Source organism: Vidua macroura, chromosome 3, assembly GCF_024509145.1.
Source record: "Vidua macroura isolate BioBank_ID:100142 chromosome 3, ASM2450914v1, whole genome shotgun sequence".
NCBI classification, from domain to species: Eukaryota; Metazoa; Chordata; class Aves; order Passeriformes; family Viduidae; genus Vidua; species Vidua macroura.
In genome coordinates this window covers 90,768,825-90,793,071 of record NC_071573.1, presented here as the reverse complement: position 1 = coordinate 90,793,071, position 24,247 = coordinate 90,768,825, and the positions used below count along the sequence as shown (strand labels likewise).

The window sequence follows — 24,247 nt, the reverse complement described above, 5'->3', positions numbered from 1 at the left end:
GGGATTTCTTTGTTAGAGCGAACTCTAGGATCAAGGGCTCCACTGGTCTTGGTGTCACAGTTGATAAGGATAATATGGAAAATGTGTACATGAGAGTCTGCTGAGAGAAGTCTTAGCAAACACCAGTCTAGAAAATGTGTAAATGTGGTGACTTCACTGAAGGGGCGACTAGCCTGAGCTTGTATTCAGTACCTCAGTAAATCAACTAAGATGAGGCAAACTAGAAGGCTGAAAGCCAACTGATAGGAGAAGAAAACATTGTAGCTTAATAGTTAGAATAGTTAACTAACTCTCACTCTCCGGTCAGAATAATACTCTTGTTCAGTGAAAAAGTATGAAGCTTTTGCCTTTACTCTCTACCACTGCAGGATAATGTCTAAAATTCAGCAACCCCATCCAGGGACAAATACTCTTTCAAACAGAGGGAAGAAAACATCAGCAAAGAAGAATTCAGGAATCATCTACAACTAATTTTTCATTGTTTTCCCTTCATTATATCACCAAATACAGTATAGAGATAAAACACCATTAATTCAACTCATACAAGCTACCATTGAGACAAAGTTGCAGCACTATAATCTGACTGTTGATAGTTAAGTCAACTGTGCATAGGAGTCTGTTTTAACAGATATTTTAGTATAGGAACTGAATGATAGACTAGACCACAAATGTCCACCAAGCAGTATGCTTTCCAAATACAGCTTGTCCTACATCAGGACAAAAGCAGAAGTACTAAAAATTTTCAAAAAACAAAGGAAGTGTAAAGATTAGACTAACAATGTGTATATTTTAAGAAGACTGAACTGTTCCATTTTCGCTCTTTTACACACTTCAAGTCTATAATTTTGACTATTTTGGAAGAACTGAAATAATTTAAACTTTCAAACCAAACAAAATGAAATCCAGAATTGCTATAAAGCTTTTTCATTTAAATGAATCTTTCCTCATCCTTCTTCAGTGTTTTCCACCAAGACACTCTTCAGAAGAATTTCTGAAGAGTCAAAGAGAAAGAACCAACAAGTCAAAGAGAAAGAACCTTCTTGCCCCTTATATAGAAGCATCATTTAAAGGAACTTACAAAGTTCTTGGTCAATGCCTCCATTAAAATATGAGCTTAACATCACTCTGTGAATTCCCTATTTTTCATGAAGAAAATTGGGACTTTTCAGTGAAAAAAAACTATAGCTTATTTCTGACATTAAATAGCTAGATTCTGATACTGAACTGAAAGTGTCTGAAACATAGAAGAGGTAAATATGGACAACACCTATGAAAGCACTTACAGCAGAATGAAAACCTTGAAGATTAGGTGTGAGAACGGGATACTGGACTCCAGGATGCCGCTCAATGCCCCTCATTACTTCTTTGTGATCTGCCATCTAAAATAGATAAATAATTTGTATGATCAGCAGTTATTTTCTGATTTTATATAGCTAAATAGAAATTGGCTTAGACTGTGTTTTTTCATTAATTTTACAGTTCATACAAAAAGTCTAACAACAAGGGGGTTAAACTGATTTTGTATAAATACTCTTTTTTAATTTCTTAACTTTTGACTATTTGTGTTGTAATCTTTTTAGAGCTATGTGAATATAGAACTGGAGCAAGACTTTGACAGTGTTCCTTTGTGTATATCTGTAAAAATATAATTTGCATCACAAACTGACAGACTTACGATCACGCTATTCATGAAGTGTTACGGCAACTTTAATTTTGCTTCATTGGACTTAATGGGTGGAATTAACAGAATAATTGAGATTTAAGAAACATAGAAATCTTGAAAAACTCCGCATTCTGATAAATGCAAGTTCACAATGTTAAGCATAACTGAACTTGAATTATTTAACACTGTAATCAGAAGATTTCCAAACTAAACACTTCTGTTCTTAAAGAGACAGCAAAATCCAGATACAGAACAGTGCAATGTTTCAATATATTCAGAAGCTTCTTTCTAAAGAAAATACTTCTCTATTATAGCAAAGATCAGAGTACTTGTTTTCCTTAGTCCCCCATCACAAAAGAAAAACTGCCTTTTTAAGATACTCTTGCATTTTTACTCATACATTTAAGATTAAATATACTCCCTGTACTGATGAAGAAGATGAATGAAATACTTATTCACTTAATAAAATGCAGATTCTTTAGAGAAGCACATTTTCTTAAAATAAGTGGGTTGAAAACAAGTGTTTTTTTAATGGTGTGTACACCTGAAAACAATATAAAATAAAACATATCCCTCTTATTTAATGTCTTAAAGATTCTGAGTTCTAAAAAAGAATAGTGCACTTTAAATGCTTTTTAAATGAGTTCTCATAAAAGCAAATCTCTCAAGCAAACACTGCTAAGTTGGATTTCTTTTTCTTTCCACACTGGTGAAAAGTATTTTGAGAAGTACCATGTAAAAAGATATATGAACTACAGAGCTTTCATTACTCCTTACTTTCAGCAGATGCCTTCCTGATAGCTATGCAGTACCACAGTTCTAAATACATGGTATTACATTATACCACACTATTAACTAAGAATACTGCTTGTAGCCTGGAATCTTCCTGTCACCAGCTTCCTTCTATGAAAGTGAATGGATTAAAAATATCAGAAAAAAACTATGTATTCCTCTTCAAATATAAGCCCAATATGTATCTATAAGTAAGTGGATATATGGTACAAAAGGTGTTCTATAGCCAGACACAACTCATTTCTTATCAGGAAATAAGTGATAGAACTTTTCCTATTTGCTTCTATGTGAAGTAAATAGGTCTGATAACCCCACAAAAAACCTCTGTTAACACCTTAGTTATTTAAGAACAATTTTTCATTCCTTAATTTAATATAAGTAGTAGCTACATTTCTCAGGGCAAAAAAGAATGTCTGAAACCAAATGATAAATTAAATGGCAAATGTTGGAACTAAATTCACTCTCCACAATTATAGCCTGTCTTAAAACATACTGGAAAACCAATATGACACTTTTTCAACCAGTATAAACTTGCCAGGTCCAAATATTAAATCTGTCCCATTGCTATTTTTCCTGTATGTAAAATCCCATCTTTGCACATATTGCATGTTATAAGATTTTAAATTGTAATAAAATATTTCTTTTCCCACTTTCTTTAAAAATAAGCTTCCTAATAGTAGATATTTATAATTTTTGGCTGTTTATGTTATAGGTGTGGGATCCTGTTTTATATGGCACCTTGCTACTGTGGAACTTTTTCTTTTAGGTTTTTAGTAAAAAAAATATCTTTGCCAAAAACAACAGTGGATGGGAAACCACAAAAAACTTAAAATACTAAAACAGAAATAAGTGCATGAGTGATCTAAACAACTGTAAATTCTATTCCCATGACCTATGAAAAAAAGAAAGAGCGAGTAAAGGAAAGACAAAGTCAAGACTTCACTCTCTGTCAAAGCAACACAATCTTACATTTAAAATAAAAAAAAACATTTAAACTAGTTAAGCCATTAAAACAATGTATTCTAAACTGACAAACCTGTGCTAAATTTGGTATTCGCAATGGCTCACAGGAAAAGGAAATAATTAAACAAGAAAGGAAGAAATATACCTTTGTTTGAGACATTTTCTTCTAACATTTGAAAAACTACATTATTCTCTGTTGCAGTAATTGACAAAGTGTGATGGCACTTGGACAAACTTAACCTATTCCATTTTAGCAGACAAGAGATCATTGCCCCTGCATTGATGCCAAAGAAATTCTGCATTGTCACTCTTCTCTTCAGCTTTCCTATTACCCTTCTTCTAGGCTTTTCCCTGGTGACCCTGAGAACACTGAAATAAAGCAAAGGAGTTCCACAGAGTGCTGTACAATTTGCTTTGTTAACTCTTGAATAAGCATGGCTGTACTATGTTTTTCTCAGAGAAAAGCCTAGAATACAGTCCAGGCCCAGGATGTATTCTCACTTTAAAATGGACAAACTTCATCTACATTTTGTCAGATATGCAACATGCGCTAGACATTGTTAAAACTAAAGTTTTTTCTCAAATTAATTAACTTCTTGTTTTAATTTGTAAATTACTTGTATGCTCCTTGTCAAATATAAAGTGTTCAAATGCTTCTGTGCAAACAAGTGTGCAATTTCTTGAAAAATAGTTTAAATTACATAAACAAGTACTGACTTATTTCCATATTTGCAGGAACTAATTAATTTGCACAAACAGGTGCTAAATAGTAAACTTCAGGACTAAGCCTGAATTTGCAGTGTTAAATCTCAAATGGCAATGTGGCACTCTAATGCCAATGCAGCTTTGCTGCCAATTCCAGAAAGGCTAGGTTTCTGCTGAATTCTACCAAATGTAAAAATTAATTCTGGAAAAATAATAAGCAAATTTTTATGATTCATCAAAATTTAAGTGAAGTTGTTGATAGAGTGTTAAAACTCCAAAATAAGTAATGTGCCTAACTACTACTACAAATATAGAAGTCCCAAATTTAGATCTTCCAAACACATTTGCAAATGTGGAAAATCACATTTCATTTACAGAAAAAGAAAATAACGTATACTACTTTTCTTTTTTACATCAATGACTACTAGTTTTAGTAGAGTAGAAAAGAAGTAGGAACATTAAATTGTATTAATGATGTGTCACCATCCCAAATCTTTAGTCACAACTGAATGTTACATAAATAAATGGAATGGCATTTAAAATGAAATAGTTGTGAATAGAGCTGATTTTACGTACCTGAGGCACCCATTTGGATGAAACAAAACTGGTCACTTCTATTGCAGGCAGGCCTGTTTTGGAAAGCTGGTTGATTAACTCAATTTTTATATCAGTTGGGACTATCACCTATAGATATGGAGACATACTTTAGCAAAGTATTTCATACATCAGAAACTTTTTAAAGTGAAACGTTCCCTGTATATAAGCAATAATTTTTATAAAATAACGAACTATGCTTACACACTTTACTGTAACTCTGTTTCCTGACAGTAGGAAGCATAAGGAAGGTATAAGGAAGGTACTAGGCAGTATACATGATCTTACTCCATTTTTCTGTCCATCACAAAAGGAAGCACTTCTGTGTAACTGGTTATAGATCTGGCCTCATTATTTGTTATTAACCAAACACCAAACTACCAAGAACTGACAAAGGAAATACTAACAGTGTGACCAGTGAAAAATTGGAGGAAAAAAGCTCCACAGCTGCAGCAGAGTAACTCTATTCTGTTAATACCACTAACATCTCTGGTATCAGTAACAATGATATATGTGAGCTTATCCTCCTGTTTGTGGAAATAGATGACTGTTTCTATACATGTACCCTATAATCTCTTTCGATCTTCCTACATGCTTCCCTACCATCCTTCAGGCAAATAATGCTATCAAAAGAGTAATATTGTTTTCCTGTGTCTCTTTAGCAGGAAGCATAAAAACTATTTTACTATTCCTTCTACATTAACACTTGAAGCAGAAACACAAGTTACAAAGATAGCCAGTGTTTCATAGTGTTTACCAATTATGTTACGACAGAATGTTATTGACTGACAAGACAAATTCCAGTAAAATAAAATGCTGAGTAACAGAAAGGCAAGTTAGCCATGTATAGAAATATGATCTAAAAACTGAGTAAATAGGAATACACTTTCATTCTAATATAAAGGTAAGTTATCAATATGAAAATAGATATATTTAATAGTATAAAATGAAAGAAACATAATTAGCAGGATGTACATGTTCTACACAATGAAAATAACACTAACATCCATATCAAAGCATACACACACAAAAAAAAAAAAAAAGAAAAGTTACCTTCTCATTTTGTAATCCATCTCTTGGCCCAACTTCTACAATCTTTATGTACTCAGGCAGTCCAGATGCTTGAGGTTCCTGAAATAAAAATCAATACTGAAAAATAAAACAATTAAGGCCACCAAGATCAAAAGGTACAGCTTGTACTTGTCCTTTCATATGATTCTGGGTATAAAGTCATATTGTCAACATTGAGTTTGCTCAGCACATTCAAAAATCTGTGAGAACATGTTCCACACCTTGACCTAAGGAATAAAAATGAAAAACAGAAGTTAGTGAATGTTCCACTGCTCCTTTGAGGTCACAAAGGTTTATTAAAAATGTATACAGAATCAATAAATTAACATTGAGTTTTACAGTGAGAAATATTTCCATTTCAAAAATCTTTCCAGTGAACAATCCAGTCCTCCAAACTTATAACTGAATGTTCTCAATTTAACTTAACAGGTACTTCTCTGTAAACGTTTGCAAGACCTGGCTATAAATCTGAAAAGAACATAGCAGTCAAGAAATGTTAAAGAGATTATTAATGAAAAATGAAAATTATTTCTCTGACTGAAGATGAAGGTTTTAAAAAAGGATTTAAAGGCGAACAAGAAAAGCCTCCAGTAGATAAGAAGGAGAATTTTTCAAGTGTAAGAGCAGTTATGGAAAGGCAGGAAGCTGAGAGGAACAGGAGGGAAGGAAGGCAGCAGTAAGGTCAAAGGGCTAAGGAGAGCATGGGGAACTGGAGGGGGAGGAAGGAGAAATGAGAACAGGAAAGCAGGTGAAGGGAAATGAAACTTCCTTTTTTATTATTTAGCTGCTCTGTGATTGAATCAAGTTGACATGTGTGGCAGTTATTATAAACTGGGCCTGTAAGTCCTGAAACTGTTCAGAGCAGTTGGCTGGATTGAACCCCAAAAGCTGTATGTCCTTAAAAACAGACCCATGGCTAATTTGGGGCATGTTGTCCATGCTCAGGAGTGGACAGGAGAGACACAGGCAGCTTTGCCAGGAGCTCTGGAAATACCCTGTGTTCTGTACTGCACTGAGGACAGGAGCCAAACCAGTTGTCCATTCCAGAGCTTAAAGCCTGAGCTGGGATTAGCACGAGCTATCTGCAGGACAGCTGCTCCACTCCCCACCACCTCTCTCGGGATTTTACCACCACTGGAAGGGTGACACTGTCAGCATACAGGGGGACAGCTCCTGCCTGTGAGAGTAACAGCTCCACTAGACTGGAGACGCTCTGTAAATACAGCCACTTATCCCACAGCATCCACAACCAAAGGAAAACCCCATATTTTATTCCTCCCTGACCAGTATTATCAGAGTTGTTTAAACCAAACGGCTGCTAATTTCTGCTCAGTAATGGAAAATGAGCATGCCTATGAGCACCTTTGGCTTCTCCCTGCATTCTTGGTGCCTGTGGGCAGTTCTCTGCAGGACTTGCCAAAATACAATAAATATATTTCAGACCATTTACTGTGTATTTATCTGAGCCCAGTAAAAAGAATAGGAAACAGCTGTATAGCATCTATTTGATCACATGGAACATCTGGTAAGTTGAAACTCTGTCAGGCCCTGCTAAGCCCACACTCACTCACAGTATAAACCTACTTAAATGTGAAGGTAAAACCTTCACATCTGCTGCATATTGTTTCTCTTAAGTTATTTTCACAAATATGGCACTGCTTCAGCACTACAGGCATAAATCTGCGTTATTTCATGATTATCAGATCCTTCTTGTTGCAAGACAAATGCCACAGCTGTGCTATGAGTGAAGCTGTGACTGGAAAATAAAAAGAGAGCTAAAATAGATTATGTGAACTAAAGCGTAATTTAGAGCATGAAAAATGTCCATAAAACTTTGAGAGCAAAAGCATTCATTTTCTAGGCCAAATCTTGTAAATCCTATTTAGTGCCTACTGTGGCAAAATTTTGTGGAAATCAAGAGCTGTACTTGTCTGAATTTTCAGAACAGTTCACACAGCCACATCAGGTAATGTCCACAGCCCTTTCAGTTCATAGGGGTAAAATGTTTGGAGGGGATTTGCAGAAAGGCATTCAAGTATTGTTTTTTATTTTCTGTCTGTGATATTACAGATACACAATCCTTTGAACCATAGGCCAAGCCTCTCAGCCCCTGATTTTCTCTATAGCCTTCCCATTCACTAGTCAGACTCAACTTGAATTCACTGTTCATGGAGTGAGAACAACACTGAGAACCACATAGGGAATGACTCCCACATACTGGAAACTCAAGGCAGTACTATAAACAAATCTGTACACTCTTCAAGATGATGAACTAACAACTTAGAGTAAACTTCTTGGCGCTGAGTCCAGAGGAGTCTTGCTTTGCCTTGTATTTCATCTAATTTTATTTCTGGTACATAGATCGCTCCTATCTTCAATGTCATTCAGTTTCTCCTGTATGGCATCCAATGTTGTACTGAAAATGTCCCCTGTCCTTCTAGCATCAGCAGATATTACCATCTTGATACTTTCTTGTGACAACTTTTGGACTAGTATCATTACCTTGTTTTAGAACAAACATGTATTATCTCAAAAAAAAATTTGATTAGAGCTAAAGAAGAAAGATGTTTTAAAAAAACACGGAGGAACTCCACCAGCAATATCTTTCTAGTCAAATAAATCTGCTCTCAACATTATCTCCTATTTCCTCCTCAGCCAGTTTCTTATTCATCTCACACATTCTGTTCTGATCATCCTTCTCCCCAGCATAACTAATCACTTCTCTTATGCTTCATTGCTGAAGCTCAGAGAACAAGCAAGTCAAAGACAGGCGGAATACTTAGGGTCAGGTCCTTGTATACTATTTATATATTTTACAGTCCATTTCTGCTGGATAGAAGACAGAAACAAATTGGAGACTATAAGAGTATGTGTACCATCTTATGCTAAAGTGACTCTAGCATTTTTCTATGCTGTGGCCCAAGCTGAATCCAAGGAGTAAAGGAATCTCAGCTGTCCTGTGAATGAATACTCAGTAGCTAGCTGTTGGGACATTCTTCCAAGAGAGAAAGAAATATGTACTCAACAAAGCTGCTGGGAAGAAAAAGGAGATTCCACTTTCTAGGAGGTTTTCTGATCACAGCACCACACTTGCAGAATATCTGGACATTAAATAACATCTGAAGAAATCAGCTGAGCCATGAGTCATATTCTGTGCCAGGCTCAATGCCATCTGCACTCACTAGTCAAGCTCCAAGTGCACAGAACACACTGAAGTCTGTAAGAACTTAGGCAGAGTTTAAACACTTCTCTGTTTACTACCTGGATGGCACCAGACCTCAACCAGGACTTGGGCTTCAAGAATTGAAGGCCCCATTTCCCCAAACTCTAACTGGAGCATTTCAAATGTACACCACACCCTTGGGTAAAAGGAATGATTTTCTAAACCAACAAGACCAACATAGAGAATTTCAACATCTTTAAGTTTGGCATTAAATGCCCTACAGATAATAATTAGAAAACAGAAATAAATAGAAAAATGCAAACCAGTTTCCATATTTTAAATGAATGAGAAATGGTAAACTTTGCAGAAATACACAAGTACCAATTTTAGTACCACTAAACATGTCAGGTACACAATTTTGTTTCAGAAAATGCATTTACTAAATTGAACTACATGAACTATTTTTATGTAACAATATACGGAAAGTAGCAATGGCAAATACTTAGGCGTGACTGCTTATTGAATAATACAGGGTCTCTGTTAAAAAGTAATGACCACCAAAGTATCATGTTTTAAATATCAAAAAGGAAATAGCTGACATAAAAGACTAAGAGCCTGGAAAATTTGTTTTTCCATGTATCAAGCCTTGCCAAGGGAGCACAAAAAGCATATAAAACCACAAAAAAAATGCCTCCCTCAAAACAGAATGCAGCCAAAGAGTATTTTTAAAAGAAATAGAAAAAGGAAAACCAAACCATTTAGCTTGAGACATTGAATGCCAAATTTCTGTACAGAAACATTTTCTCTCAACTATAAATTGCTGCAAATTTAGGTTCATTATAGAAAACCCTAGTAACTTTTAATTAAAACAGTAGAATCTCCCTAATGTAACAATAAATGTAAACAAATTAAATAAATGTGCTTTTTAAGCTCTGTCACTACTTCTTCTTAAGGTGCTGAGGTTCTTTCAGCCTTCTAATTTTTATTCCATGAAGGGCATTCATAAGGGCAGAAACAGCAATGGCAAATGTTATCCAGAGCTTCTGAAAGGTAACTGAAAAACACAAAAGTTAGAGAGAAGGAACTGGAGGTTCATGTATTTTCAATCCTTCTAACCAAGCAAGACAAAGCTCTGCTTTCCTTTTCCACAAGGTGGTGTTCTGGCACAGAGGACAACTGACAAAGGTAGGTCCATCTTGCACAAAGAATTACTCAGGAAAGCAGTTTTCAACAAGAATCAGCAGGGAGGTGGCATCATAACTCCATAATGTATGCCTGCAGTGACATGGAAAAATGCCCAAAAACCAGGAGAAGGCTCTAAGATAAATAATATGATTGCTGGAAGGAGAACAAAGAAAACTGATCAATCTTCTGAACACATAGATGTCGCTAAACTTTACAAGACACAGAGGAAATAAATGGGAAGAAATTAAAATCCTTGTTCACCTAGTTCACACTACAAGAAGGCAGATATAAAACAGATTAATTCCCAGCTTAACTAGAGAAAAAATGGAGAAGATTCAAAAAACAGTGGGATGCACCTGAGGAATATCCCTCAGTAAAGATAAACTGAGTATTCATTCTAAAACTTCTGCTGTATGCTGCTGACATGACCACCGGGAGAAGAGTAGCCATGAATGCACCATGACTAGCAAAAACCCTCAACCCCTGAGAATCTTTCATCACATGAAGTTTTCTTATTACATCACTCCATATTCATGACCTGAATGTTAACACAGACATACCACAAATAAATCAGTTACAACAGAGTACAAAATTCCACTGAAATACCAGATGCATTTCAATAAAAGCAATATGTATGATAACATTTAGGACTCTCCATATTGTTTCTGATTGACTAAGAAAATGAAATGGCAAAACTGATCCTGGGCTATAAACTAGGATGTCATAGATAAAACCAGTAGCCTGACACTTAATGAGGAGAAATATTGGGAGTTCCTACTTCAAAAAATAATTCAATCAACTGGAGATTGTCCACTGGAGGGCAAATATAAAATCCAAGCAAATCATTACAGAATAAAATTAGTTAAGTGCAGAGTTAACTTACCTGGAATAAGCCAAATAATTGTCGAGGTCAGAAGGTTTGTCTGAGCTTATGAAAGAGTAGTGATTTACATATAACAGGAGATTGTCTGAACTGGGAGAGAATTCACTGTAGGGATTTCTATGATAAAATAGCCGTAATATTTCTACTGTCATTTGCATTAACTATTAAATTCCAATATAATCTGCTAGTATACTACTTCTTATTGTTGCAGAGTTGTTTACAAAAAAAGTCATTCATATGAAAACATAATAAGTATGATTTTAAACAAAAAGGAATCAAACTGAACTATGCTTTTGTTGCTGGAGTGGCCAGTTGTTTGATCTAATCTTGTCTACAAAGAGGATTTTAATGGTAAAAGCAAAGGTGATAAAGTACAAATAATAGTAACTAATAAATAAAGAAAAACCTATTACTTTCATTTAGAAAATAGAAATTAAGATTTGGAAGAAAATAATTCTGTCAAGTATTCTGATGATCTGGCAAATCAAAAGGTAACAAATGACATTACTAAGGAATGCCCAAAAGATTGAAAAAAAATGTTGCTGTGTTAAGAATACTATTCTTACATGAAAGTAGAACATTCAAATCACACTCAATGACACTACTCATGGACATAGTTACAGACTCCAAAAAGCAAAATACCATCTATATATCACTATTCCTTTTGAAAATCTCTTACAATAGGTCTTTCAAAGCCATAGCAGACAAGGTAATCAGATCAAGAATTAAGAAACCTCAGCTAGTGTCAGTCCAATGAAGAGCAATGAAGTCAATGACAATGAAGTCATTTCAGAACATCTCTTTGGAGCAACTGGCATGATCTCTATTCTTCTGCCCAAACTACAGCTTAGAAGCAAATCAGACCAACTAAATTCTTGCCTCCTTGTTTTCCCATGACTCCTCTGTAAACAGAGTATTCACACAGATGCAGACCTAGACCCATGGACTGACTTTGCAGTTTGACCTTGGATCCCTCTCATCACTTTGGACCTGCCTGATGGGCACAGGGTTGCATGGCAGACTCTTTTTACCACCACTGGACTAAAGCCTGACCATGACTCACTGACCTGTACTCACAGCTCTTACTTGGGACTTCCCCTAACACCAAACTCACCCAATGACCTGGACTTGTGTTTGAACCCCTTCTAGGTCTACCCTGTAAGATACCACTCTAGGCCTACCCTTCTCACCCCACTTGGCTCCTGTGGGTCTGCCTGTGACCTGCCTGTTACTAACCTCACATCCCTCCCTTAGGGAGCTGCTGGCCCTCGCTACTCCCTGACAGAGAAATTTCTTATTCAAGAGTTTATTGTAATAACTGAACCTTGTTCCCTGACATCCAATCCAGAGATATACTCCTTGAGTATGTCTTTAACCCATGTCAAACAGGCTGGGATTAGAAGGCAGCCTATTTCTCCCTTTCTTTGCCCCTTCCTGTCAGTTGCACCTAAAACAAAAGTGTAGTAGTTGTTAATGCTTAGCACCCTAAGGATAAGCTTTGTTGATGGAGGCCAGAAATACCACACTTTTCAGATTAGAGTAGCAGCACTCATAAAATACATCTGAACATCACTGTTTTGTGTGTTAACTCCCTCTGATTTATCTCCTTACCCACTGAAGGCTACAGCTATCAGATGCTATGACAGTAATCCCAAAGAATAATGTTTTTTTATTCAAGCAACAAACAAGGGTTTGACAAGAAAAAATACACCAAAATTCAACTAGTAGTAAAGGAGTTCTGTCTGATACACATACAGAATCATGTTTATAAGAGAGAAAACTTAAGCATAATATACAATTGTGCTAAATCACCTATCACATAGACAATTGCCACAGAGGTACTAAGTTTGCAAACCAATATTTCACAGCACAGTACTTCCCTGGTCTTAGCAAAATGCAATGAGATGTAGCAAAACAAGTAAGGAATTCCTTTCTATAAGAAAGAACATTTCTTTCAAACACCTAATAGCACATTTTCTAGAGCTACGGAGTTCATAAATCAATATAATCTCTGTCTGCAGGAGTCTGAGAGAGGGAACAGGAGGAATTCCTCACTTCCCAGACTATTTTCCTTTATATTAGATCAGAAGAGATCAACTCTCACATACTTTGGGTGAAACACCTGCTGATTACTTTCTATGACTTGTAGTTTACTCTTTTGCTTACAGTGAATGTACTTAATGGATGGGAAACCAGAACCTGCAGCTGCCTCCAGTACACAATTTACCTCATATAACCAATTGAAGTGAACTCAGCTTGAACTATGAACACACATAAACTAAAAGCCTGGAACTGTCTGTTTTGTTTAATTCAGAGTGTAGTCATACATTTGAATATGTTTGGAGGTGTCTACTTTCACTTTTATTTTAAAAGCATAAGAATAAAATGTAATAAAGATACATTTTTAAATGTATGAGAGAGTGAAGGTTGTTTTTTGTTGTAGTTTTCAGACAACATCGTAGACTATACTTATGTTTCTTCTTAGGTTATTACTAATTTTCCCCTTCCATGAGGAAGTGCAGAGCTCAAAAGTAGTAAACAAGCTTAAAGATTCTTCACTGGTTTTTAACTGTGTCGCAGGTTTGGAATGCATTCTGAAACTACTACTTTTAGTCAAACAAATGACATGTGTTACCATACTGATCTCGCAACAATATTATTCTGTATTTCTTTATGGCTTTCTCAGTTTCTTCATAAACTAGGTTTTCTTCTTGATCTCTCCATTACACAAAATTTAACAGTGTTTCTTTCAAAACTGACGAGCTACACTGAACTACTACACCAGGCAAGTGTTTTTCTGAGTAGCAGGATATAAAGCCATGAATTGTTAGCCCATATTCTTTAGTTTTATTCTGGATTAAGTCCTCGCTTTGTAACTTTTCATATACTGCTTTAACTGCCAAAACTGTACAAAGCATAGATATGGTGAAATGATAGCACAGAACCCAACTGGTGGTGTTATCTCAGGGACACAGTAAAGGCTATGATGGACAGAAAATCAATAAAGCAGTATTTCCCACTTTATATAACAGTCATGAGCAAAATCTATTAATATAAACATTTACAAAGAAACACATTCAAGTTTTACATAAAACACAATTACCAGTAGTATTTCAACTAATATAAATAAATATGGGGAAATATAAGCATATAATGATCAACATTTAAGATTTAACATTAATTTAGACATTTCACTGTTATTTTTATAACTCAACAGAAGCAAAGCCAGTAAAAGTATATTGGAAAATATCTATGAAGCAATTTTGATGTGAAGATAGTTACGGACCCCCAGAAGTTTTTCCCTTTAGTAAGCAAAGGGAAGAAATGTGAATTATATACATTGAATTATATATATTACACATTTTAAATTCATCATCAAAATAATGCGAGTCCATGCTACATTCCAACTATGCGGCCAAGGACAACTTACTACATGTCTAAGCATAGAGTCACGCAGACATCTCCTGTGGTCATGGCTTAAAATTTACCTCATGCAAGCTCCAGTGGGTCAGAAAATTCCACAGGTATATGGCAGGCTAACAAAACTGCTGTTCTGACAGCTCTTCAAAGAAGGAAATCTCAGGAACTGGAGATTGAGTGTCTAACAGACATGTCCAATTCTCTGCTATGATGTTGGATGCTCTTAAGAAAAAAAAGCAGCAGCATTACAGGACAAACACAAAGATAAAATCAAGCCTAAAGATTGTTCACTACCTTTGAAAACAAAAAAATACCTTCTCTAATATTCATGTCTATATTTTACAAAAATTCATTCATAACCTGACAACAAAAACAACAGACCACATTTGCCAAATAATGGTTTCCTGGATAAGACTGAACTTTCTGAATTATCACTGACAACTTGACACCTTCTAAAAATCATTTCTTGCTGTATTAAACAAATTTAGAGTACATGGAATAGCAGAGATCTGAATACTGAATACAGCCAACAGTTCATGCAACCTAAAAAGACACATAGATGTGCTGTAGTCACAGACAATTTTTGATAACTTGAAAAACAATGACCAAGGAATCTATTAGTAGTGTCAGGTGGTAGCAGAGGCATAGGCAACCACAGTTATACTTATGTTACAATGAAATCAATAATAAATGGTACTAGAGACCTCTATTATTAACAGGAGGCCAACACAACCAGTCACTTCAGCGAAAATTAAAAATGTATTTTCAGGACATGGTGTATACATTACCTTTTTCTATTTCCCTAAATGCTTCCCTTGGCTAACAAGCAGCATTTCTCCATTAACCAAGCTGATTTACAGCCAACTCACTTTCATCCATATCCCTATCTTGGTCAAAGCCTGGAAAAGCAATTATACTCTGCCATCTGGGCTGGATGAAAAGGATACAGAGAACGGAGATCAACAGCATACTGATGACACTGGAGCCAAAACCTCCCACACTTTCCTTTACTATTATTTATGGTAATAGTATTATGGTGTGTACAGTGTTTTACAGGCAAGACTAAAGACAGAATTCTAGAAGACAGAAAGAGTGGTGTTTTTCCACACACATTGAAAAAGCAGAGGCATGATCATCATTACAAATCCAACATGTGCAAGTAATTTGCTCTTTAAAATACTTTGGGATATCAGTGGGGGGGAAATGAATATACTGCCCATCCACCCTATCAGGTAAGTCTCTCTAAATAATTCATTGTCAATAAAAGTGAGTTATGCATAGATCCTTAAGAATTAAAATTAAAAGCTGAAAGTAAATAAACTATTCTCCATTACTACTGCAGTCAACGTCATCTTCTGTGTCCAAAGGCTGAGCCTAAAAGATGAAGTAAATAATAAATTTAAGTACAGGTGGCCCACCACTATGTTTTCCATAGCTCTCTTTCCAAAAGATACTGATTAAAGTGACAGTATTTTAATGGCTACTTACTTCATTACTGTTGGCAAGTCATCCTTCAGAAGAATTTGAGATTTATAAAGTTCTTTAGGAAAATAACATCTGTAAAGCGTTACCATAATAATTTCCCAATAATGGTAAGGAAATTATAACTTTAACACGACGCCATTAATGATGTTTTAAAAATCTTCCATTTTCACCACGAAATTAGTCAAATGCGAGCATATTTAAAGAGTATAGTTTTCTTCCTATTTAGCTGAAAATAATTAAAGGCATTAAAAATTTTCTTATATGAAATTTAAAAAATATATCATGGAAACCTGAAAACATTGAAGTAGAACAAATAGAAGAAAATATACTGGTACTGGAGGAACTAAGAAAAAGACAAAATCAAATTGGGAATATATCACTTCAGACTGTTTGAGAAGATTAAGGGTTGTCATGGCAAAATGAATAATGACATTTTCCAAATTTTATTGCTTTCACTTCTAGACTTTGCACATTTAGGAAGTTTGTTTGGCTTTTTTTAAACCTCCATATTCTGAATAATAAAGTGCTCAACTGATGAGAAAGAAATTTATGTAGTTGTAAAATTGGTAATAAGACCAGTATTAACTAAGGACAAAAAAAAAAAAAAGGGAAAAAATACCTAATAGTACTAATATTAGCTGTACTTTCATTTTACTGTGACACATAAACTTAACCTAGGGGTTTTTCCAACTACTGACAATAGATAATACTAGTTATGGACTAAATGGCAATGCAGCCAGACCACTCATTAAGCTCAAAATGTCCTGAAATGTTCTTAATGATAGGACTCAACTGGACTTCAAAAATCCTTAAGTATCTACACAGTTATGTCTACAGGTGTCCTAGGTATCCTGGTGCAGTCAATGTATATATTCACATAAAATGTCTTAAGGTTTCCTCAACACAGCATGCAGGACACAGGAGCTGTGGCTTTTTGGAAGTTGGAGATAAAGGAGGATATTATGGCCTCATCAATGAAACATGGCCAACTAGATGAACCACTTCTCAGCACTGTCAGCAATGGCCAAAAGCTTATCCAACAACACAGCAAACAGTAGGGGCACAGGTCAGATGGCTAAGTACAGGCACCCTTGTGCATTTGAGATGCATCTGACTTGACCTCTAGCCATTGAGCCAGAAGGCACGAGTCTCCTGTAAATCCTATTCAATACTTGCCAATCCTATAAGCCATCGCAGCTACCTTAGGGCATCTCATATGGCACCAGACAAGAGTGCTTAGGAAATTGAATCAAGTAATGAATACCAAAAAATGGCAGGGAGACAAGAGAAAATTCTCAATCACCAGTTGATTCCTCTCTGCATAGCAACAGCCAACTGGCTTAGTAGCTTAACTTTCCACCATCTTCATTCATCCCATTCTGGCAAAAGAGACGTGCCAAGGCCAATGAACTGGCCTATACCCTGTCTTCTTTTCCCCAATAAAATATTCATGTACACTGCTTTATTTTCTATGAAGCTAGTATACAGTTCAATTCAAATTATGTTTCCAGGGTTTTAAAAATTCAGCTGTGATCAGCTGTGGATTCTGTTAAATCTTTTCCCTAATCCCAGAGTTCCACATGATATACCTTCATCGCTTACCTTGTTCCTCCATTTCTCACATACTAACACCTATATTTAATCTCATCTTAACTACTTGCATTAAAAGTAAGCCCTAAAGCCACATACAGCTCCTTTCCAGATGCTGCTGTTGAATTATTTCCCTATGGGTTTCACCTAACATTCCGGCAATGTCCTCTGGCGCTTCAGTCCACACATCTCATCCATTCAAAGCCTTTAAACTTCTTTTTCCAAGAAACTCATAAACTAACACCTTTATTCCCATACAAAACAGCTAACATCTGTGGACAAAAAAAAACCCACTCAAACAAAGAAGAAATGTCTACCCAGTACAATTTTTTCAACAGTGCACCTTTTAGCAGTTTCTGCATGTAATAAATCTGTGTTTTTGTTGCAAGAGCTGCTGAGAATGACTCTCATAAGAATATTTAATCCAGATAAATTCAAATGTAATGTCACAATTGGAGTAACTTTCATTCATTTACACCAAACTGTAAAATAAATCTCCATTTAACAAGGGAATTATCTAAAAATAATATCAGCTATAACAACATTCCAATAGTAAATATAATTTCCTTCTTATGACCTGCAGCTTCTTTTCCATCTTTTGCAATATTAGAACTTCATCCCAAATATTAATAAAAATCTTCACCATTGACATGATACCTTGCCTGAGACCCCTACAATACCTAACCCAGTTAACTTCTAAAAGTTAGGTAAAAAAAAGCTATGAGCTGATTACTTCTAACTGTAATAACTTTAGTTTGAAAGGCAACTCTTAAAACTGTCCCTGGAAATATTTTTCTGAAATGTAAACCGTGCATTTAGCAGTTTTCCTCTGAAGTGATTAATTAAAAGACCAGATAATAAAATATGTGTCTGAATAGTAATATCTTATGCAATAAAATTCTTATTATTCATTGTACATTATGTCCCTATTAACATATTACAAAATAGAAAAAATCCTTCATCTCTACTGCACTGCTTAATTTAAAGGCGCGTGCACCATTGTGACATTTCTACCCCAAAAGGGCTATATAAGTGTACATTAACACAGCAGTAATATTTCCCTTTTGCTGAAAAGCAAAAATGCTGAATTTGTTTTATGGGTATTTAGCACAGTATGAAAGTCTGATTTTGATCATGCTCTTATCTCAGAAATTTCTGATCAATCAAGAAAGCAACTTCTCTCAGAATTCCAATATCCTGATAAGTTTTCCCAAGTGACAGAACATAGATGGATTAGATAGACAGAGAGAACCTTTTCCTACAAATTTCTGTGTAATTTTTATTCCCACGCGTAAAATTATTATTTTTTTGTTCTAGCATTTTCTGAGCATCAATTAATTGATGAGCCTTACTGAGTGCATAGTACTTCATAACACTCTATGTCAAAGTCCACATCGGCATTATCATGTGCACCAGCAAACTTTTAAGGTGGCACATTTTGCCCAGCAAGTTCACAATACCACACGACATCATCTCTTTCATACTTCATCTATCTTTTTAAATGTAAATTTGTGGGAAAAGAAGGATGCTACAGAAAATATTATTTAATTTTTTAAATGAATGTTTTGTTAAATGAATGAGAGAGCGAAACAATAGAAGAGAATTCAACACAGCCTGAAGTATTAAATAACTACTTTTCTGAAGCTCTCCATGGTTTCTTTAAACATAACTTCTTTCATACTTGACACATTAAAGATTCTCAATAACTTTCAGTTCCTAAACTTTCAGAGAACCATCACCTTGTTTAAACACCTCAATATCTATGTAGTGAAAGAAGTAAGGATGACAGGAACTCAGCTTTATCTCTGGACTGTACCTACACTGCACTAGTTTCTTACTGCACGCTATTCACCTATACACTGAAATTCAAACACACACTTCCATAGACACGTGAATCTTTCAATACAGGTGCTGCAAGAGTTGAAGCTACCTTTTTCCTCAGAAGCACCAAAAAATAGTCTTATCATTAAAATGTAGAGAAAACAAGTAACTTCATCCTAGGTACCCAGCATGTCACCCTTAAGCATTTTAGGTACTCAGCATCCCTTCTAAGTGGAAAAAATCCAACCTAAAAGCCACTATAGAGACAACAGCTAATACTGTTTATTAGTTACCATATCAGAAAATTAAAAACCAGAAAGTTTGATTAATTAGGAGCAGTAAATGTTGCCCTTTATGAAAACTTCTATGTCTGACCAGCTGGTACAGTAATCTTCTAAGGTGAGATTTCCTTACAAAAACTAAAAGACAGAAGACCCACAAATCATAAATAAGAGTCTTATTAAAATATATTCTCATTTATTTCAGCAGTAATTAAACTGGGATCTGATTGATCTTTGGCAATTCACTTATATTCACTCCCAGCCAAAGCAATGAGAAAAGAATGATCTCAAGATGCATGAATTTTAAAATTATTATTTGACGTGTGGGGTGTCTTAAATCAATCCTCTTTCTTGAGCTGGCATGAGAGGAAATGAACATCATTGTACTCATATTTAGGCTTTGAAGGAGATGGAGGTGGGAAAAGTCATAAATGGGATCTCAGCAAAGAGCCGATATGGGGTCTGAATAAAAACTTCCAGTGCATTTTTTTAGTTCCCAAATTTGGAAAGCAAATCCTTTACAGTATTTCCATTTCCTTCCAGTATTTCTTTTATTATAAAATTTTAAATTCACCTAATAATCCCAGTATAGCATATATCTCTATCAACTAAAAAGCTCCTGTTACCCATCCAGTATTTACAGGCCAATGGTATAAAAAACCTAAAAGTCAGTGACTCCAATTAGGTCAAATCTACACTTTATCAGCTTCTGAACTTCTAACATCCAGTTTGGCACCCCTAACAAACCAACTACTCAGCCTTTTTGGACTTTCTTCAACCTTATTGAGATCCTACTCTGCAGCATATAAAATACCTGACTGAAAAAATTGTCATGAGTCTAGTGACTGCATATTCTGAAGGGGAAACTCAAAGAACATTTTAGAAAGAGCTCAGCATTGCACTCTCCCTACTCCAGTTAAATGCAGTGGGAGGGTGTTTTATTTAGTACCTTCAGTGTCAGCATGTATCATATGTCATTCATCATTTCCAAATTTAATAAGAAAAAACAGCATGCTGATAAAAACTTAATACATTGCTATAATTTAAAATTAAATTATAATATTGTCTACTTTATTCTTCTATTTATTTTATCTATTTAATAATTATATTTATATATAATATATAAATGTATTATTTATATTTAATAACTGTATGCTTTACATCTTATGAACACTAAGAAAATAAATGTTCCTTGGAATCTGCAACAAAGAAAAAAAAAGGTCCCATTCTTGGGATATTCTTGTAATGTATTCACTGAGAAAAAGATCCATTTAATAAGTTCTATATTGACAAGGCCTCTGCATATAGAAGAATACAGAAGGGCTGGAAGAATGTAGGACTAGAAACCAGGAATTTCATAGTCACTTAGTGATCAATTATTTGGTCTTAGGTTATATAAAAGACAACACAAGTTCAGAATGAAAACACAGAATGAGGAAAAAATGTTGGGCAAGGGGAAGAGGGAAGAAAGATCTTTGTCCAGTGAAATTAACATACTTTCTCTATAAACATTTCATTAATTATCTTTAAGTAATGCAAATATTTTAAAGAGTTAAGAAACAAAAACTACAACATAAAGTCCAGGAAAACTACATTGTTTTTTCTCTACTTATATACAATTTTCATCAGGTTAAAAAAAAATCAATAAAAAACGGGTATAAATAATGATGAATGGTAATTGTCATAGTAAATTCATAAATTTGCAATATTGATAGCAATTTTTACAGTACTTTTAACTAGATAAATTAAATTTAAAAATGAAAATAGACTAAATAGTTATTTGATGAGAGCCTGTAAATGTTAATTTATTCCTGGAATATATAATTAAATGGAGATAAAAAGAACATGTATATATACAAAAACAGTATGTCTCAAAGGAGTTGCTCTGAGGTATACCTAAAAGACTCAAATAAAAGAGATCTGCTGTCTCCTCCCAGGCTGCATAATACCATATGCCTCATTTTTTATGCTGTAATTTGAATCAAGAATCAAACATAAGGAACACATACATAATTGTCACATGGACTGTGGGTTTTATTGTTATTCTTGAGTTACTTTAAAAATAAATTTGAGAGGTTTCTAGCATACATTTAAAACATGATAATCTGTTACAAATTTAAACTAGCACATTAAAACTGCAAAAGTAAGACACTTGCATCTCTTGATCCAAGTGTGTCATGCAGTGAGGAGATGAGGGAATCTTAGTCTGTGCATTTTCAGTCTGGATATTTAGGCACGTAGCATATAAATCATTGCAATCAAGGCTCTGAAACAGAAGTTAGCTGTCTAAGTTAGAGGACCCAAGTTTTTGCTCATTATTTTACGTACTTAGCACCTAGCATTTCTGTTCCTCCCCAGTTACAAAACTTTTCAATTGTAATATCCTGAATAACTGTTAATGATTCTGGATATTGCATTCCATATGACAGCCTAAGTCTGTGACAGAAATCCTACAACATAACATAGCACACATTAGCATTATTTAGACAGATTACACTTCCTAGAGTCCCAGCTCCATCTGGCAGAATAAGAGACTAGTCTTATTTTGCTTTTTTTGTTTTAAGTGTAGGCAGCCCTCACCAAACCATATGACTCCTAATATATTCTTATTTTACTATATCCCTTAGTACACCTAGCTAGTAGTACATAAACACATTGGTTCAAGAAAAAGATGCTTACCATTTAGCTATGTTTATCCACTACCCTCTTGCAGAGTAGGATTCCCCAGTTTGAAGCAGCAGATGAATACTCATGCTAAAGTTGACACTCTGACCCTAACAAACTATTGTAAGCCATGCAATGTAACTTAAAAAACTAGAAATGGAATTGTCTCTATTTTAAAATATTTAAATATCTAGTCTTCTATTCCTTATTATATAATCTTTGAAAGTTCTTCAAAAACAAATAATTTTCACTACTACGGAAACCACATCATATAATCCTTTTAGTAACCGTAAGTCATATCCTCACTACTGTGATTACAAAGCTCCTGAAGAATTCCACCAATGGATAATTTGTTTTTAAATTTCTACTTTGTATTTATTATATGGACTGAGTATAAGTGTGTGTTTGTGGATAGCAACATCTTCCTTTATTTTAAGCAGCTAATTCCTCTTCTTCCCACCCTGCCTGCACATCCTCCAGGCCTTAACACTAGGTGTCAAACAAGCCCAAGTCATTTTACATTTCACCTCCCTTTTCCCAGTCAATGTTCCCAAACAATGTTGCAGTTCCAGTGGTGCAAGACCTAACTTGGAATTCAATTCAATTTCTTGAACATGACTAACCAAAATGGAACAGATACAGTTTATTTGCAACGGCATCAACACCTCCCTGTTTGACTGGAGATACTTGATCTACTCTATCTGAAGACCTAACTTGATTTTTTTTAACAGCTATATTGGCAGCTCATAGTCATCCTATGATTTGTGAAGATTCCAAAGTTCTTCCTCAATCTCTTCTAACAATAAGGTCAAAGTTTCTAGTTTGGCTTAAAAGTCTTTTCAAAGCACCTAATCATTCTGTATCCTTGAATTTCATCCCAGTCTTTTGCACTTCTTTAGCCATCCAGATCTTCCCTGCTGTGTCCTTAGCATATTCCTAGTGCATCAAAATTCTGTTCTAGCCTACATGAAAATATAACATTAAGTCTGTAGGATAAGACCAATGACCATTGTTCTCAGACCATCTCTTCTCCAGCAAGAGGGTTCCTGCTAACTAGGGGATACCAGCAGCAGATAAACACTTTCCCTGCTGCTCAGCCCGAGCATTTCACAAAGCAGACCACAAAGTGCATTACATGCTCTGGTCAAATCCTGTGAGTTGCCACTGGAAATGACATTGATCACTGCAGAAATCTCCCCAGTACTGCAGTATCTACAGCCACCTCTTTTCTCCATAGATACCAGCACATTTTACAGTTCTGATATAAATCCACGTCTTTAACAAAATCTTGTGTACTATAGCTCTTATTTAGTAAAAATAAACCAGACCTTTAATATTAAGTTAATCAGACCTGTTAATAAAAACTGTATACACTGGGGTCATGCTAAGAAAATGAAGCTGAACTGTATTCCTTGTATAAAGCATTACGGAAGTGTTCTGAAGCAAACGGTTAAGAAAGTAAGCATATGGAGAAAGATGAACACACTGCAACAGGAATGTGATGTCTCATTGACCAGTCAGGTGTTCAGTAATTTTTTGATGCATTACAGTCTAAATAAGATTGAAATAGGTATTAGTAACTTCTACAAATAGGTAGTAGAAAATTGTATTTACTGTCTGTTTAGCCACCTACCCAAATTACCTATTACTTTTCATCTCTCCTTTTTAATAACTTTACTACTCAAGTAAGTCTATCTTTTAAAGTCAAATATTGTTCTAGAAATACTGTGGGAGACAGCAATGGGGGAGACAGGGCTGGTATGCCTTGGGAAAGCAACATCATTAACATAGGGTGAGAGACTGGTGCAACTTCCCATGATTCCTCGCTTCTTCAGGCAAATGTATGGTTGTCAGTCACCAGTTGTTCACCCCCCCAGTTCTAGAAAATACTGTATCCCCTGTTCCTCCATTGGTCCTCCCTGGAAAACCACTCCCTCCTCACTTCCCCATGGGTACAGTTCAAATCA

At 35.2% G+C, this 24,247-nt stretch overlaps 1 protein-coding gene across 1 annotated transcript in view; it reads right to left on the bottom strand.

The window, feature by feature from the left end:
* HMGCLL1 (3-hydroxymethyl-3-methylglutaryl-CoA lyase like 1) overlaps nucleotides 1–24,247 on the bottom strand; it is a 76,751-nt gene that overhangs the window by 49,536 nt on the left and 2,968 nt on the right. Inside the window, exons 2-4 of the mRNA XM_053973995.1 lie at nucleotides 5,771–5,848; nucleotides 4,700–4,807; nucleotides 1,284–1,379 (exon numbers count right to left, since the gene is read on the bottom strand). Of these exons, the coding sequence (XP_053829970.1) occupies nucleotides 1,284–1,379; nucleotides 4,700–4,807; nucleotides 5,771–5,848 (282 nt within the window). The remainder of the gene's footprint in view (nucleotides 1–1,283; nucleotides 1,380–4,699; nucleotides 4,808–5,770; nucleotides 5,849–24,247) is intronic.